General features: G+C 52.6%; 1 protein-coding gene across 1 annotated transcript; it reads left to right on the top strand.

The window, feature by feature from the left end:
- Positions 1 to 8,238: 8,238 nt before the first annotated feature.
- On the top strand, positions 8,239 to 15,401 carry LOC119101394 (T-complex protein 1 subunit theta-like). The gene is given in 9 exon segments (XM_037224729.1): positions 8,239 to 8,450; positions 9,798 to 9,968; positions 11,005 to 11,136; positions 11,574 to 11,772; positions 12,267 to 12,466; positions 14,065 to 14,169; positions 14,569 to 14,587; positions 14,590 to 14,912; positions 15,210 to 15,401. Coding segments are annotated over 9 exon segments (1,401 nt in total). The 5' UTR covers positions 8,239 to 8,390.
- The last annotated feature ends 641 nt before the right edge of the window (positions 15,402 to 16,042 follow it).

The raw sequence follows: 16,042 nt of genomic DNA on the forward strand, positions 1-16,042 counted from the left end.
TGGGAGTGGCGGTGGGCGCAGGGGCGGCGGCGGCGGCCCCGCCGCGCAGGCAGAGACACCATGCGGCGGATATCGGAAACTGTCTGAGCGCGGCAGATGGGAGCTTTGACACACCCGGGCGAGAAAGCGGTGCGTGTAAAAGGGAGCTGATGAATCGAATGTCAACTGGACAGTTGGACCTTAACGTTTTATTGCCACTTGTGCTGGATTCGAAGCGAGCTCGCCAGCGATTGTGCCCAGTGACTTCCGGTAAAAATCCTCCGCTTTATAATGTTTTATCAACTAATGTTTTCCAAGGATCCTTCCACGATGTTGTATAGAGTGCCTTCTGTTTTAGAAATCGGAACATGGCACCTGTCGATCATGGAAGTTTGTATAGGTTTGGGGGGCCACTGCCCCCTCAATGTTGGGCTGGGCCCACCAATGTTGAGCTGAGCCCCCGCATTGTTGGGCTGGGTTCCCGCAAATTTGGGCTGGGCCCGCACAAAGGATAACGCCGTTCCCAATCCTCTACCAATCTTTTGAAACAAAAATTTAGTTGGTTTTTATCTAAAAATTTGGCAGCATGAGCATGAATTTGAAGTTTACACTTATATTTGTACGCATCCCTTAAGATGTGGAGAATCAAAATACTCAGCTATGTGGTTCCAAAGGTCCCTTGTGTGCTGTGCCGGTGTACTGAGGCGCAAACAGCAGTGTATGCAGAGATGGTACAGGGGCACGCGTCCCTCCCCCTGGGTTCGCGAGCCCCATCAGGCCCCCCGGGAACTACGATCAAGGGCCCGCTTTAAGCGCCCAAAGGGCCAGTAAGGCCGGCCGGAGGTCGTATTCAGGGGTTTCGGCGGGACGGGTACACCAATGCCCGCCGGAGGGCCCTGCGCACTGATCAGGGTCGCTAAACCGATGACGGCCCATCTGTCGGTCAGGCACCGCCAGTGACGCACAGTCGGCTCCGTGACGACCAAGGCTCTTTGGCCGCTGAGGAGTCGCATTGCCTGCTCAGAGCCATGCGTGCTAAGGGCCCCTCCGACCGTCCAGGGGCCGTTTTAGTTGCTCAGGGCCTTTCGGGCTACTGTGGGGGCATTCGGGTCGTTGAGGAGCCCCTTGCTGGTGGTACTCTCGTCTGACTGCTCAGAGAGATAGGGATGGAACGCCGGATGTTATAGGGTATTTTGTTTTGGTTGGACCCTCTGACACAGAAGGAGGTATCAAAGCGGCCACAGTGATGTCACGGAAGGGCCCCGTGTCAGTCAGGGGGCCCAGCACCGGACAGAACCCTCCAACCATTTCATCCAGGGCCCAAATGCGTCTAACTGGGGTCCTTATGCCATCTATAGGTCCCGCTACGCTAGGGACACAGATGGGACTAAGGGACTTTTTCACGTCGGTGAGGCGTCCCTGGGTCCATCCAGGGTCAATCGTCCGGGTCAAAAGGGCTTCGGCATCAGGGAAAGAGCCAATGTATCATGCACCCTTCCGAGGGCCTCCGAACTGATCAGGGATCCGGTCCACGTGTCGCCAGGATAGTATCAGGAAGGCAGTCCCAAATGTGACGGAAAGGCCCCTCACCCCAATCAAAAAATGTTTTTGAGCCCTAGTCCTGACTGAATAGTCCCTATTGGACTCTGGCTGTGGGAGTCGGGGGTGGGGAGATGGGGGGGGGGGGGGGGGGGGGGTGAGGGACTCGGAGACTCCATGTGTGGGCTCTTTTCGGCTCAAAGATTGCGACATAATGATCATAGTGAATGAGAAGATCAAACAAAACATGCCGAACAGAAGTTCAGACAATATCAAGGCAATGTCTGGCTGCCCAGCAAGCCCCCATCTGATAAAATCGTGAGCCCGCTCTGGCTGCCCAACGGAGAATTCCTGGCTGTCAAGCGCACTGTTCGTATGGGCCTTTGTCGCTACTGAGAGCCCCATGACCTTTCAAACTCCCGCTGGACACTAAGGGACCTCGGAACTATTGGGGGGCGTATTGGCCGCTCAGGAACCTTTAGTGACGCAGGCAGGGGAATGTACAGGAGGCACGCAACTTAGCTCCCAGGACCTCTCGGAACTGACGCTCAAGAACCCGGGTTGAGACCCCGAGGGTCCCGACGGACTCACCGGAGGTCTTTAAGTGTCCCCTCAAATGCCTGTCAGAAATCCCTCTGCGCCCATCTCGGGTCCCAGAGTAAGTTGACGAGGGTCCTTACGTCGATTAGGCACCATCAGTACCAAGCAGTCAGCTCCGTTTTGGTCTGGGCCTGAGGGTCCATTTTTGAGGCAGGAACAAGACCGGGCGTCTGATTTGCGTTTGTCGGGGCCCCTGAAACCATAGCAGGCACTGTGTTGGACAGGGGCAGAGTGCTTACCAGCAGATCCTATGGTAGCAAGATGCCTCGAGTCGGGCAGGAGCAGTGTTCAAGGGGCCCGAAGATGAGTCCGAAGGGTCCCTCGGAATCGACGATTAGAAGCCCAACTTGGGGACCGCACTCAAACGCCAGCTAGAGGACTCTTTGTGTCGATCATGGGTCCCCTGGGCTGATGAGGGCCTCTTCATCGGTCAGGCACCAGCAGTGGGCTCCGTGCCGGTATGGAACTTGTGGACTCAGTTCACCAGTATGGACGAGACAGGTGTCCGATATTTGCATTGGTCGGAGCCACTTAAACAATGGGGGATGTCTGCGTCTGGCAGGGCCCACAGTGCCTAACAGGGGTTCTTGTATCTGCAAGGAGCCCCGAGATGGCCAGTGGAACGATTACTGAACAGGGGCACGGACGGCACCCCGAATGTCAGAGGGCCCTTACGTTGGTCGGGGTCCCCTGTTAATGAAATGAATGAAAATGTAAGAACTTCTGAGAAGAGCTCACAGTGATAAAATGAACACATGGTGTCAGTCAGGGGCCAGTATCGAACGGGCCCTGCGCACCATTTGAACCAGGTGCTCGTCACATCGAACTGAAGCCTCTTTGCCAATTGTTGGACCCTCTGCGGCGATAAGGGATCTCTTCGCGGCGATGAAAGCCCCTGCGTCCATCCGGGACCAGCTTCCAGGGTCAGAGGGCCTCACACGTTAGTGAGGAGACCAATGCACGATGTTTCCCTCTAAAGACATCCGAATGGCTTGGTTGCCTGGCTTTCTGTGTGGCCAGAATAGTAGCCAGCAAGCGCCCCGCGCGGGGACGGAGTAGTCATTCATCCCCTGGCTGGGAAAGTTAATGTGCCCCCTAGTGTGCTACCTACGGCGCCCTTGCCCGGAAAAGGTAAGGGATCTCCTAAGCAGTAAATAGAGTGGGTAGAAATGAAGTTAGGCATAAAAAGTCAACTCATGTTTGCCTGATGATATCCGCTCCAATACAGAATCGACAAGCGAAACAAATTACGCAAGTGGACTTGGAGCCCGCGTGCTCGCAGTCTTGTGACTAATAACACTGATGGTCTGGGTTGCAGTTTCCGCCGAGCCGAGCGTAAGTGCCCGTCGCAGTTGACGTCAGACGGCGGACGCCGGACGAGCAAGACCGACAGCCGTGAAATAATGCTGCCGGAAGTCTTCCACAATTCATTCGTACCGTTCTCAGATAAGACGTGCCGTATTTTTCACCTGTATAATTATGAGCGTTTCCTCGAGACAGCTTGACAGTTACAGCAATACGAAAAGTAAAGACTTTGCCATTACTTTTCCAGCTCTGCCACCAGCCTCCAGCTCCAGCTCGCGGCGCTGTAGATACCGGTTCGTTCTGGTGATCTAACTAAAAAGGATTAATCCTATGATTTACCTAGCCCTGATTGCTATCGGTTTGGAAAGAGTCTTGTGAAATGTATGGCGCCAGCACTTTATTCCATGCAGTCATTTACCGCCTGGTTTCTTCAGTTTATTGACTTCAAAATAGGAAACGAAGGAAGCCGCATCTTCCGCTAGCTTTTGGCTTCTGCTTACGTTAAAAAGGTAAAAAGAAATAATGAGACGAAGAAATTCATGCCCCCTCAAACTCAAGTAGGCCATATTCGGTGAATTTTGTTTAGGGGATTTCACCAACAGGGATCCTTTTATCAATCCTGCGCATTTTCCTCCATGTATCCAGGTTTGCTCATGCGCAGTTTTAGCTGTTCAAACCCCTCCTGCCTACAGAGGACCCCTCTGGGCAGCGAGGGGTTCCTGGCCGGAGGCGTTTCCTGTAACTGTTCGTGCGGTTCACGGACCGTCCGTAGGTCCTGCGGTCACCGCTGGGCAGCTTTAATTGCTCAGAGGCCCTTCTAGCCATCTTAGTACTCCTATGGCTTGTCAAGGTCCACTGGTCTCAGAAAGTCTCCCCCCCCCCCCCCCCCCCAGGCCCCGGAAAACCTAACGGGCCGTTTGTCTCGAGCGCGGCGTTCCGAGGAGTTCAAAGCGAGGTCCGGAGGTAATCCAAAGCGTGTGTCCAGGTTCAGGCTGTAGGAGGGCTCTTTTCGGGTCGGAAATGGGGCGGGACGAAATAAAGTGAACAAGTTGGAAGAGAAAAGTATACCATACTCCGGTGAAATACATTACTCCGGTAAGAGCAGAGCTCTTAATCGACCAGGATAATCCGGGTACCTTTGCACAAAACCCTGGCTTGGAAATGCTAATGAGATCTGTAGACCATTCAAGTCTAGTCTTCATAGTTTGGAGGGAATTGTGCTTTTCGAAACAGTGTTGCTGATAAACACGCTTTGCTCAAGTTTCTGCCCGCCGTAATCGCGGGAAGATGCTGGTGACTTGCTTTGGCCCCCATTGGGAAGATAGACAACGCCGCCCGTAGACGACGTATTTCCAGTCTAAACAGATTTGTGCTCAAAGAGGTATAAGTGGTGCTCAATTTGTTTCGACTATGCAATATATCGTCGAACCAGTGATGGATGTCAGCAACATTTTGAGCGTGATTACGCGATAAAGGGCGGGCAAAATCTGGAAAATTTGGAAACATTTTAGGATATTATTTAAACAAAGACAGACGCCGAAGTACAGCAAACAGTGATGCGAGTTTAATGCGCGCTTTGGGTGAGTCAAAATGCGCAACGAAGGATGTGTTGAGCTTTTGTATGAAAAAGCATTGAGCGGGACGGGACCGGTGATCATGCAATCGGGACGAATAGGTCCTAAACACATATGAGGTGTTCGTTCCAACGGCGATAAATTCTTCATTCATTCTACAAATATTCCATGAGAGCCAATCAACGTCAGTTATATCTCGAAATCGCACTCATGAATGCCCTGTGTGAACGACTCAACAATGATATTTTTGTTTACCTTGATTGCGGCGTGGTCAGTGAAATGGCAGGATTTAAATAGTGTTAGTATGGCGTCACGAACACCTGAGTGGCCTTGAAATAGTCTACACGAAAAAAACTGTACATCTTAGCAGGCGTATACATAAGAAGCTGGAGAGATTTAGGTTTTAAGAAGAGTGGGACTGTGGATTATGCCGAATGGTCTTCAAGATGACTATTGCAGTTCAAAACCCCTCACTCCCCCTGCCCCCCCCCCCCCCCCGTAGCACGCCAGACCTGTTCACAACTGGGATCTCTACGGGACCATCACATCGCTCCGGTACGAAAAGACTGAGCAGAACATTTCTACTGAGCAACTGGGGAGCGCCTGGAGGGAGTGGAAGGGGGAAGCAACAAGCCGCGCGGGCACGTACTGAACAGTGAACAGTGAAACCGGAAGCACCTCTGCCCGGTCGCCTGCCCGGGCCCGGCCGCTTCCTGTTCGAGCCGCCCGATGATCATTAGTTCGAGCGTAGATAGTGTTGGACAGTGAACTGCCACGACCTGATACACGGCCGCTTGGCCTTACGGCACTCCGGAACATCGGCAATACGTGTCTCATGAACACGGTGCTGAGAGTCTGGGATACATCCACGCCCCTACATGATTACGTCCTACGAGACGAGTACTCGAGAAAGATCAACAGAACTACCTCTGGCATGAAGGGTGCTCTAATCAGAGCGTTTGCCACGCCAATGCGAGACCCATAGAAGAGTCCAGATGAGGCGGGTCGGGCGTTGATCACCTCCCAACCTAAGGTACAATTTCAGCGGTTTGTAGCAACAGCAGGACGCACATGAGTTCCTTAGATACCTGCTGGAGTGCTTGCACAAAGACGTGAGCCGTATCGGATTCGAATTCAAGCCCAAAGCCACCATCATCTATGACAGCCCCGGTGCTAGCCAGAAACCGGTGGAGGCCTGGAAGCGTTTCCTGTTCCTGAAGAGCTCTAAGCTCGTATACCTGTTTGTTGGGCAGCTCAAGTCCACCTTGCGGTGCACGGTGTGCGCGTCCCTCGTGTTTAACCCTTTCTAGGCTCTGAGCTTGCTGATCCCATCACTGACGGGCCAGGTGTGCTTGCAGGACTGCTTTGACCTTTTTACCACGGAAGAGGTGCCTGACGGAGAAGAAAAGCCGATGTGTTCCATGTGCCAGAAGGGCCAAAGGTGCTCCAAAAACTTCAAGATTCAAAGGCTCCCACGTCTCATTGAAGTGCACCTGAAATGGTTCTCGCTGCAGTGGATCCGAACGGGCACAAGCAAGAAGACCATCATGGCCTTCTCTGCTAGTGGCCGGACCCGTCGCCATACCCGGACCCTAGCCTCACATACTGCCGTACCGGGAGGCTAGGTTTACAAGCTGTACGGCGCGACACACCATTCTGACATGGTGCGCTCGGGCCACCGCACGGCCCATTGTAAACGCTCCTGTTTGAGATTTTGGTAAGAGTGCAGTGACTCCTGATTCCAGGCCATCAGAAAGCACCGTGCCAACAATTACGAAGCATACATGCATTTGGTAACAGTACAGTGACTCCAGATTCCAGGCAATCAGTAAGCACCGCGCAACCAACTACAAAGCATACATGCATGCTGATGCCGGCATGAACGCCAGCACTCGAAGAAGTGTGAGATGGCTGACTTCCCTCTGGTTCTGTCGGCTTAACACTGTGAAATCCCATACCAGTGCGGAACGCTCCCCCTAGCACGCGCTCAGGTGAGGGTCAATTTGACCCCTGACGGTTTTGGCATGGCCGCGCCGAATGTTGCATTGCTGTAGACAATTTAATAGCACATCATGTGGTCTGTGGTGTGGTCATCATGTGGTCTGGTGTGGTCATCATGTCATCATGTGGTCACAATTTAGACGCACCTTGTAAGGTACCTGACCTACGGCAGATCACCCAGGCCTTGAACTCAGCGAAGATAATTTCTAGGGAATCGCTCAATCTAATGTAACAACGGAGTATTACACGAAACCATACATCTCTCGCATAGTGTCTCTAGCAACACAACAACTGGATGCACATATTTATTTAACCTATTGTCAGGTATGAAGGCCAGGCCAAGGTTAAAACAATCTAGAGCTTGTTGTGTAGCGTAGATTCTGGTGCTCATTTCGAACTGATTGATAACTGGAACGGCATTGCAATTTCCCATGAACTTTGTTTGGGTCGGAATAAGTCACGGGCCTAAAATCAGCGAAGTCAGCGTTTTGTTATAAGGAACATAACAAAATGCATGTTTTTGCAGAATTGCTTCCGAACGGCGCGGCGTAGCCGCACCGTCCGGAAGTCATTCCGCAAAAACCTTCAGAGGGGAGGAGCGTCACATTATCACACATATCACATTCACGTTCACGCAATTCATGAGTTCACGAGTATCACATTCACGCAAGCGCGCGCAAACGCAACGTTCGTTTGTTCATTGGTTCCATGCTTCCATTCCTACTATATAGACTCTCGCCTTTTCCTACCAAGAAATCTACCAGCTTGGAATACATTTTTTTGTTTCCGGAGTTTGAAATGCAGATTGGAGCCTTAAAGGGCATTTAAAATAAATTTAAAACATAATTTTATCACTCAAACCAAACTGAAGCACTTAACTCAACGTAAATTATTTTTTTACAGTTGGTTGCTGTAGAATAGAAAGCTTTGTCCGTGCACATGGCTCATCATTCCTTCCAGAGAATTCCGGAGCGAAGCCGATCTGATTGTTCTGCACATACTGACTTACTTAAGCCATTACGTTGTTATTACCAGACAGCGCTCACGCTGAACCCTGAGCCACATCGTAATTTTCAAAAAAGTTAAGGCAATAATTTTATAATTACATGCTTAAAATTAACAGTTTTGACAGTTTAAAACACGTGAAAATGTTTCGACCATTTGATACAAACATGGCGCATTTCAGACGATATTTTGTAGTGCTACCTTCGGCGCGTGCACGCACGCGGCCGGCGCTCCTTGATATTTGAGTCGCCGCGCCCTTGTGCAGTTTCCTGCGGTGGCGAAGTGCTAACTATCGATCGAAATAGATCGAACATCGCTGATTGGGATTGTCTAGGTCAGGTTTGTGAGATAGTTTCTGACGACTTGAAAATTTGATTTGCCTGCACCATGGCACTTCATGTCCCACGAGCACCCGGCATCGGGCAGATGCTGAAAGAAGGGTCCAAGGTAAGCAATGAATACAGTCCCTGAAAAGACTCGACTTGCAGATGTTTTCTCACTCCAAGGAGCTGAATGGCTTTGATAATTGGGGCTAGTTCAGTGCCAAATTTGTGGACTGCAATGTCTGCTAGAGTTTATTTGTTAGCTAAGTTTGGTTTGGGGCACAAAAGTTTGCATTGTGCTCCGTCATAACCCTCAAGCCAATCTGCAAAAATGTGTTGACTGCACTGGGTACCTGAGTGACACTGATCCAATGAGCCTTGGGTTGTAATTGGAGCATAAACATGCAGGTGAAATTGGTGAGGACAATTGCTTTCATCATTTGTTTTACAACTTGTACACTCCTACTCAAAGATGGTATGCTTTTTTCCTAAATTTTTGCATATTAATTACACCATAAAATATTAGCAACACACCATGCATCTACATGCTAGAGGTGCTAGAGGTGCCAGGTGCTAGAGTAGCTGCACTATGCACAAAGAACATAACCTAATGTAAATGCTGTTACTCATGCTTCTTTTTCCATCTCCACCTCTTTTTCTTGCTCTATCTCAGTCTTATGGTGCTGGTTAATATATTTGAGGTCTAGAAAAGTCTGCATATTTATAAATATTGTCATTGTAAAAAAATATCAGCCTTAATGGTCAGGTTGTACTTTCCTACCTCACGTTAGAAAAAATCATTGTACACTGTTTGTCGTGTTTAAGGCAGGACATCGTAAATAATCACAAACAGGTAGAATCATGCTCCTACCTTCGAATTTCAATAACTTTGATGGCGGGCTCCCGAGCGCCGCGCACACCGCACCGCCTGGACTCCCCAGCGCCATTTCTGCGTTGCCTTGTTGCATAAATACAATATTTCTGCTTACCAAGAACTCTACAAAATGTACGGGACCAAGGTAAACCATTCGTCGTTTTTAAGGCAGGACGTATCACAAATGATCACAAAACAGGTAGATTCATGATCTTACCTTCAATTTTTTATAATTACGATGGCGAGCTCCCGAGCGCCGCACACACACAGCACCCGCGACACCGGCGCCATTACTGCGCGGGTCACAACATTACTGCATCAAGCAGCATCAAGAACCATACAAATGTACCAGGTGTAGGCGCACACCCAAACGAAATCCCTCCGATGGAACCCGGGTCAAGTGAAATCCTCCTGTGGCTCGAATACTTCTTGTTGCCATGCATCAGCATCTGCGTACTTGTTGGTTAGACGAGAACACAACCTTGCTCTAAATCGTACTTGCCTTGTCTGATCATTGACTTGAGTCAGCATTCGGGGTGTGCGTGAATACTGCTGGGTTTGGGAACCGTGCTTTCAGCGTGTTTACCTCGTTTCCAGCATTTATCCGGCTTAGACGAGGCTGTGTATGGCAACATTCGCGCCTGCAAGGAGTTCACCGACACTCTTAAGACGGCCTATGGACCTCGCGGCATGAACAAGATGGTCATCAATCACATTGATAAACTCTTTGTGACAAGTGATGCAGCCACAATCATCAGAGAATTGGAGGTACGTGAAAGGGATGGGGGAATCATTGTGCTCTTCGTTTTGTTTTAGTCGAGTCGATTCTGAATCCGCCCCACGGTATGTGGATCTGATTCCAATGTTGGTGCCGAGCAGCCCAGCAGTATTCGTGTGCGAATCCGATGTCAACTGTGAAGTATGTGGTGTTTGTAAATTTACTTAAGTCCTAAAGCTTCTAAACGTGTAAGGTACCCCAACACGGCCTTAGGCTGTTTTTTGTTGTTGATTACCCCACAATTGCAACCAACACGCATGCCTAGATTCGGATTTCGAGACATTCAAGGTCTTAAAAAGGTTTTGTTCTTCCTAGGCTGTTGTAAAGTGCGATTGATATTAAAACCCATTGGGTTTTCTCCCCGTGGTGCGCTTATTGGCTGTTCGCATTAGAACCCTTTCGATCAGAAATGAGCATTTCGGAGTGATTGGATGAAGGAAAGTGGTTAACGGTAGGCATGCTTGCATGCGTCTCTGGGATCAACCGCCGAGCTATAACCCGCGCATGTGCACTGGATACCCGGTCGGGGTTCCCTTCCCACGGGGCTCTGTCGGCCCACTCATGGCTCACGCATGCAGCCTTCCCCTGGATAAGCGGTGTGTCGCGAGGATGCAGGATGAAACGAGATAGAGGATGAGAGGGACGGGACGGGTGCGCTGACATTAGTGTTAATTGAAATCGTGCGTCGATGTGGGATGCTTTGTGGTTCTGATTTGTACTGCGCGTGCAGTAATGCAGGGCGTGCGCAGCACCCGACATGTGCGGTAAGCGTGCCTCACCCTGACCTCACCTCACCTGACCTCACCTCACTTCACCTCACCTTATCTCACCTCACCTGACCTCACCTGACCTCACCCTGTACCCGGCCGAAGTACCAGTTGAATCGTCTTGCCGTATCGGCTTGCATTCCTTGCGCGCCATCATGTTCTTTTGACGCACGCACGTTGCCGGGGGTGGCGATAGCCGTGAGTCGTTCTATAGTCGGATTCGGAGGCGCCTCTTACGATTGTGGTCTGGCTGCGACAGGTGGAACATCCGGCGGCGAAGATGATGATTCTCAGCTCGCAAATGCAGGAGCAGGAGGTCGGGGATGGCACCAACTTCGTTCTCATCATGGCTGGATCGCTCCTGGAGTCGGCAGAAGACCTACTCAGGATGGTGAGGGCACCGCATGCATACTTACTGAGGCGTCTTCATAGAGACGCTAGTGTAGGATTGCGTCTTAGATAAGCTCTGCCAGTCTCATGATAGTTTTTTAGTGTATTGCAAAGTGAAGATGGGTTAATTCGGTGATGCTTTTTTGCGTCGTGTCATGATGTCTTCAAAAGAGCCTAATATATTTGACGACTGCGTGATAAGAGGTCTGCTTGCCCAGCGGTTCGGTGACTGATAGTGTCTTATTTTTAGCAGGGTACTGTCATGAATGAACATAGTTGACTGTGCCTGACATAGGCGGGCGAAGCAAGTTTCGACTCATGCGCGCTGCTGTGGATTTTGCGTATGTCGTCGAACCTGACATTTTTACACGGGGATGCACCCCCCCCCCCCCCCTGCCCCTCCATGTCGGACATTGACCCGACCGCGCTCTGGACCAGGGCCTGACGCCGACGGAGGTGGTGGAGGGATACGAGATGGCGCTGAACAAGGCGCTGGAGCTGCTGCCAACGCTCACCTGCGGCGAGGTCAAGGACGTGCACAACGAGGCCGAGGTCAAGCGGGCCATCCGGCCGGCAGTGATGAGCAAACAGTACGGCAACGAGGACTTCATCACCGATCTCATCACCAAAGCGTGCCGTGAGTGGAGACCGGTCTGCGGCCAAGGCGACGCTAGCTGGTGACCGGGGTGACGTGAAATCGGGACATACAGGCGGATGCAAGTTTCAAGTCGCTTTCACTGTTGCTATGCACAAAGTGGCCGCTTAATTGACTACTTAGCACGCTCACTGCATTGCATTGTTTGTTCTTTTCGTTGTTTGAATGAAAGTTATATTTCTAGTTTTTTTATGAGCCATTCAATATGATAATGTTTGAGGAAAAATGAAGTATGATTTAAAGCGATATTTTCTAGACACTAATAGCTTGCACATCTTTGCTGGGAAGCCGCTGCAAGATGGTGTGTTAGATCGCTATCACGGCAAGTCAAAAGGTATTTTTGAGTTTTTGCGAGCATAAGATGTTGATGGTATCCTTGGCGGCGCGGACAAGACCTCGCCACTTCCCCCCGCCGTGCACCTCCGCGCCTGTATCGGCTGGCCCCAGCGCTCACATTGGTCTTTTCCGGCCGGCAGTATCGATCCTGCCAGAGAAGACTGCCTTCAGCGTCGACAACGTGCGCGTCTCGAAGATCCTGGGCGCGGGTCTGCTCAGCTCACAGGTGGTGCAGGGCATGGTGTTCCGGCGCGAGGCCGAGGGCACCGTCACCTCCATGGAGAAGGCCAAGGTGGCCGTCTTCACGTGTCCCGTCGACATCGCCGCCACCGAGACCAAGGTGAGCACCGCCGGCCGGCGCGCGCCGCAGCTGCGAGAAGCGTGTCGCGCGCGCACGGTTGGAGCGGACGCGGCCTCCAGGGATGGAGTACCTGACCATTCATGCTGCCAGGCCCAGGAAGGCTATATGGGTCTGCCCAGCTTGAGAGTGGCCGTCATTTGGGCGATCCGCTCACGGTGTTTGCTTGATTCCAGTGGAAAGCCCCTTGGCCTGTTGATAAGTTTGCTGGTGACGCACGGACGCACCCTAGGTACTCGATCAATAGACTCACTCGTCCGCCGCGGCAATTGCAGCCACAAACGCCCGAAGAACTTTCGGTGTTCTACAAACAAAACGCCTCATGCAACGTCGAGTTTACATGTCATTAGAGCAGCGTTACACGTTATCATTTTGAACGAATTCTGTAATTGCTTGTTATGATGAAACAGCCAAATACAGGCGTACAAAAAGCGTGCTGTGTGCGGACTTGTGCGGCTGTACTCTGTGTGCAATGAACAGGGCGAAATGTTGCTTAGATGCCTTTCGGCATGTCATGCCATGCTGGCCACCGCGGATCTGTGCGCCTTTTCTGGTGGTGGTTGCTGGCGGCAGTTACGACTCAGAGAGGATTTGCACACATTTTCGTGGTGGAAAGACGCAAGCATCATGCAGGCACGCGCAATTACTGTGCGTGGCCCCTGCTCAAAAAGAAATACTGAAATTCGTGCCAATGTTTCCACCTGTCGATGAACATAATTTGGAGCTCTGTTCAGGGCGAGGCTGAGTGAAAAGGTGAACACGTAATTTTTGACTGATGACTCGTAATTGTCCGGGAGCGGTGGCGTTAAGACGTTTGTGCTACAGCAACAACTCCCACCGACAGAAGTGTTACGACTGCAGTTATACACAACGTTGATTCTAATGCAAAACTCATGCAAGCTTCACTCATACGCGACATCCCTTCTACTGCAAAGACTTATGCACGACGTGAGGCTACACAACTTAACTTATGCTGTAAAAAATTATTTCCGTCATTTATCCAACAGAGACTGATACTGTCTTTACTTATACGCGTCATTGCTTCTGCTGCAGCGGGTTATGTGCTACATTTTTGTTATGTGCTCTCCACAAAATTTGCAAAATAGTGGAAAATTATATTTGAAGAAGTCTACGCTCGTTATTATGTCTGCTGTTAAAACCTGTATAGTTTTCACTTGTCAACAATTGTTTTCCTCGGCCAATACTTATATGCGACATATATACACTACGACTCAGGCCATAACCCACATTTTATAACAATCAGTGCCGTAACATGAAGGTAAATCATCACCGAAATTATGCAGAGGGGACACACGCACGATATCTTTTGGCCTTGCGAAATCAAACTGCGGGTGCCTAGTCCCATGGCGTCAAGGTATTATTGCTGCTGTGAATGTTGTGGTTCACAGACCCACGGCGACAATGGTTCGACACGACATTTTTCCTACTGAATCTGCTAGTCTACCCATCTACTTTATTTTCGCTTGATGCGCAATCTCTGTGCCAGTTGTCCACGATAAATACGTATGTTGGCAACAACTGACAGACCTTCGTGACGTACCATGTTCTGGCATTTTCAGGGTACCGTTCTCATTAAGTCTGCTCAGGAACTGAAGGACTTCTCCCGCGGAGAAGAGAACCAGCTAGAAGAACAAATTAAGGCCATCGCCGCCACGGGAGCCAAGGTATCGTGGTCGAGGAATACCGAGCATCGACTGATTATTGGCGCTACTTCAACGAACGATAAGAGCGAACGATAAGAAGTGTGTTGGGATGATCCGGACAGAACCGGACACCATTGCTGACGGTTGCCCGTGGTCTGCGCGCCACGTGCCACGTTTTGCGCGGCCCAGGTGTGGAATGACCTCCGCGGCCAAAGCGCCGTCTTTGAGCCATCCCCACCATTCACGGCTGGCCCACATGGCGCCCGGCCCTGCGAGGCTGCCCGTCTCCCCTCGCGTGGCGTTTTCCCTGTCCCGCCCCGCGCCGCGCCGCGCCGCGCCGCGCCGTGCTCTGCCCTGCTCTGCCGTGCTCTGTCCTGCTCTGCCCTGCCCGTGCCTCAGTCCCTCCCCCCCCCCCCGCAGGTGATCGTGGCCGGCGGCAATTCGGCGACATGGCGCTGCATTACGTCAACAAGTACGGCCTGATGGCGGTGCGCATCATGAGCAAGTTCGACCTGCGCCGGCTGTGCAAGACGGTGGGCGCGACGGCGCTGCCGCGCCTGACGGCGCCCGCCGCCGGCGAGCTGGGCTACTGCGACCGCGTCTACACGGACGAGCTGGGCGAGACGGCCGTGGTCGTGTTCCGCCAGCAGGCGGCCGAGAGCCGCATCGCCACGGTCGTCGTCCGCGGCGCCACCGACAACATGATGGACGACGTCGAGCGTGCCGTCGACGACGGCGTCAACAACTTCAAGGCGCTCACCAAGGTCGGTGCTGGGCGCGGAGGCGGGTGGGGGCGGGGCGGACTTGGCGCTACTGCTGAGCTCGTGGTGCGAGTGTGCTTGTTTGGGGAGAGAGGTTGGCGTCGTTGCCGTTTGTTTGGTGTGGATGAAGCGGTTCGGGGTAGTTCAAGATCCGGGTTGCTGGGCTTGGTCAGACGGTTGATCAACATCTCGTTTGGAAATGACGACCTCGCTATCGCCAATCCCCGCCATATATGCGTCATGGCCGCCCGCCACGCCCTCCCGCGTGCGCGCCTAACCCGCGCCGGCCCCCGCCCATAGGACGGCCGCTTACTGCCAGGCGGCGGCGCCTGCGAGATGGAGCTGGCCCACCTGGTCTCCCAGTACGCCGACACGTGCCCCGGCCTCGAGCAGTACGCCATCAAGCGATTCGCCTCGGCGCTCGAGGTGTTCCCCAAGGTCCTGGAAGACAACTCGGGCTGAAAGTCGACCGAGCTGCTGTCTCGGATTTAAGCGGCACACCAGGAGTGCCGAAAGACGGCCGCATTCAACGTTGAGATGAGACTTGTGCGGCGGGGCGGCGTTGGCTGCACGCCGCTGCCAGACAACTCTCCTTGTCCCTGCTGTCCGCGGGGGGGAGCGGCCAGGCTCGCTGTCCGCTGGGCTGGAGCGGCCGGGCTCGGTTCGCGGGGCTGGGTGGAGGCTCGCTCTGCGGGGCTGGAGTGGCGATGCTCGCTGTCCGCTGGGCTGGAGCGGCCGGGATCGCTGTCCGCGGGGTTGGAGTGGCGAGGCTCGCTGTCCGCGGGGCTGGAGCGGCCAGGCCCGCTCTCCGCGGGGCTGGAGTGGCGATGCTCGCTGTCCGCTGGGCTGGAGCGGCCGGGATCGCTGTCCGCGGGGTTGGAGTGGCGAGGCTCGCTGTCCGCGGGGCTGGAGCGGCCGGGCTCGCTGTCCCCGGGGCTGTTGCTCCATTTGCGGGTGGCTACAAGGCAAGATAGCCCTGACAGTCCGTGTGGTCCGATGACATTGAGGACCAAGTAACAGAGTCAATGCCAGCGAGCGCAAGAGCTTGTGTGAAGTGAGACGAGCCAGGGGTATAGCCAGGTGGCGTCAGGGGTCTCAACACGCGATCCGGTGGGGGTCGCCTTAGCCATTTA

The sequence above is a fragment of the Pollicipes pollicipes genome, unplaced genomic scaffold (genome assembly GCF_011947565.3).
Source record: "Pollicipes pollicipes isolate AB1234 unplaced genomic scaffold, Ppol_2.1 Scaffold_4881;HRSCAF=5763_pilon_pilon_pilon, whole genome shotgun sequence".
Taxonomy (NCBI): Eukaryota; Metazoa; Arthropoda; class Thecostraca; order Pollicipedomorpha; family Pollicipedidae; genus Pollicipes; species Pollicipes pollicipes.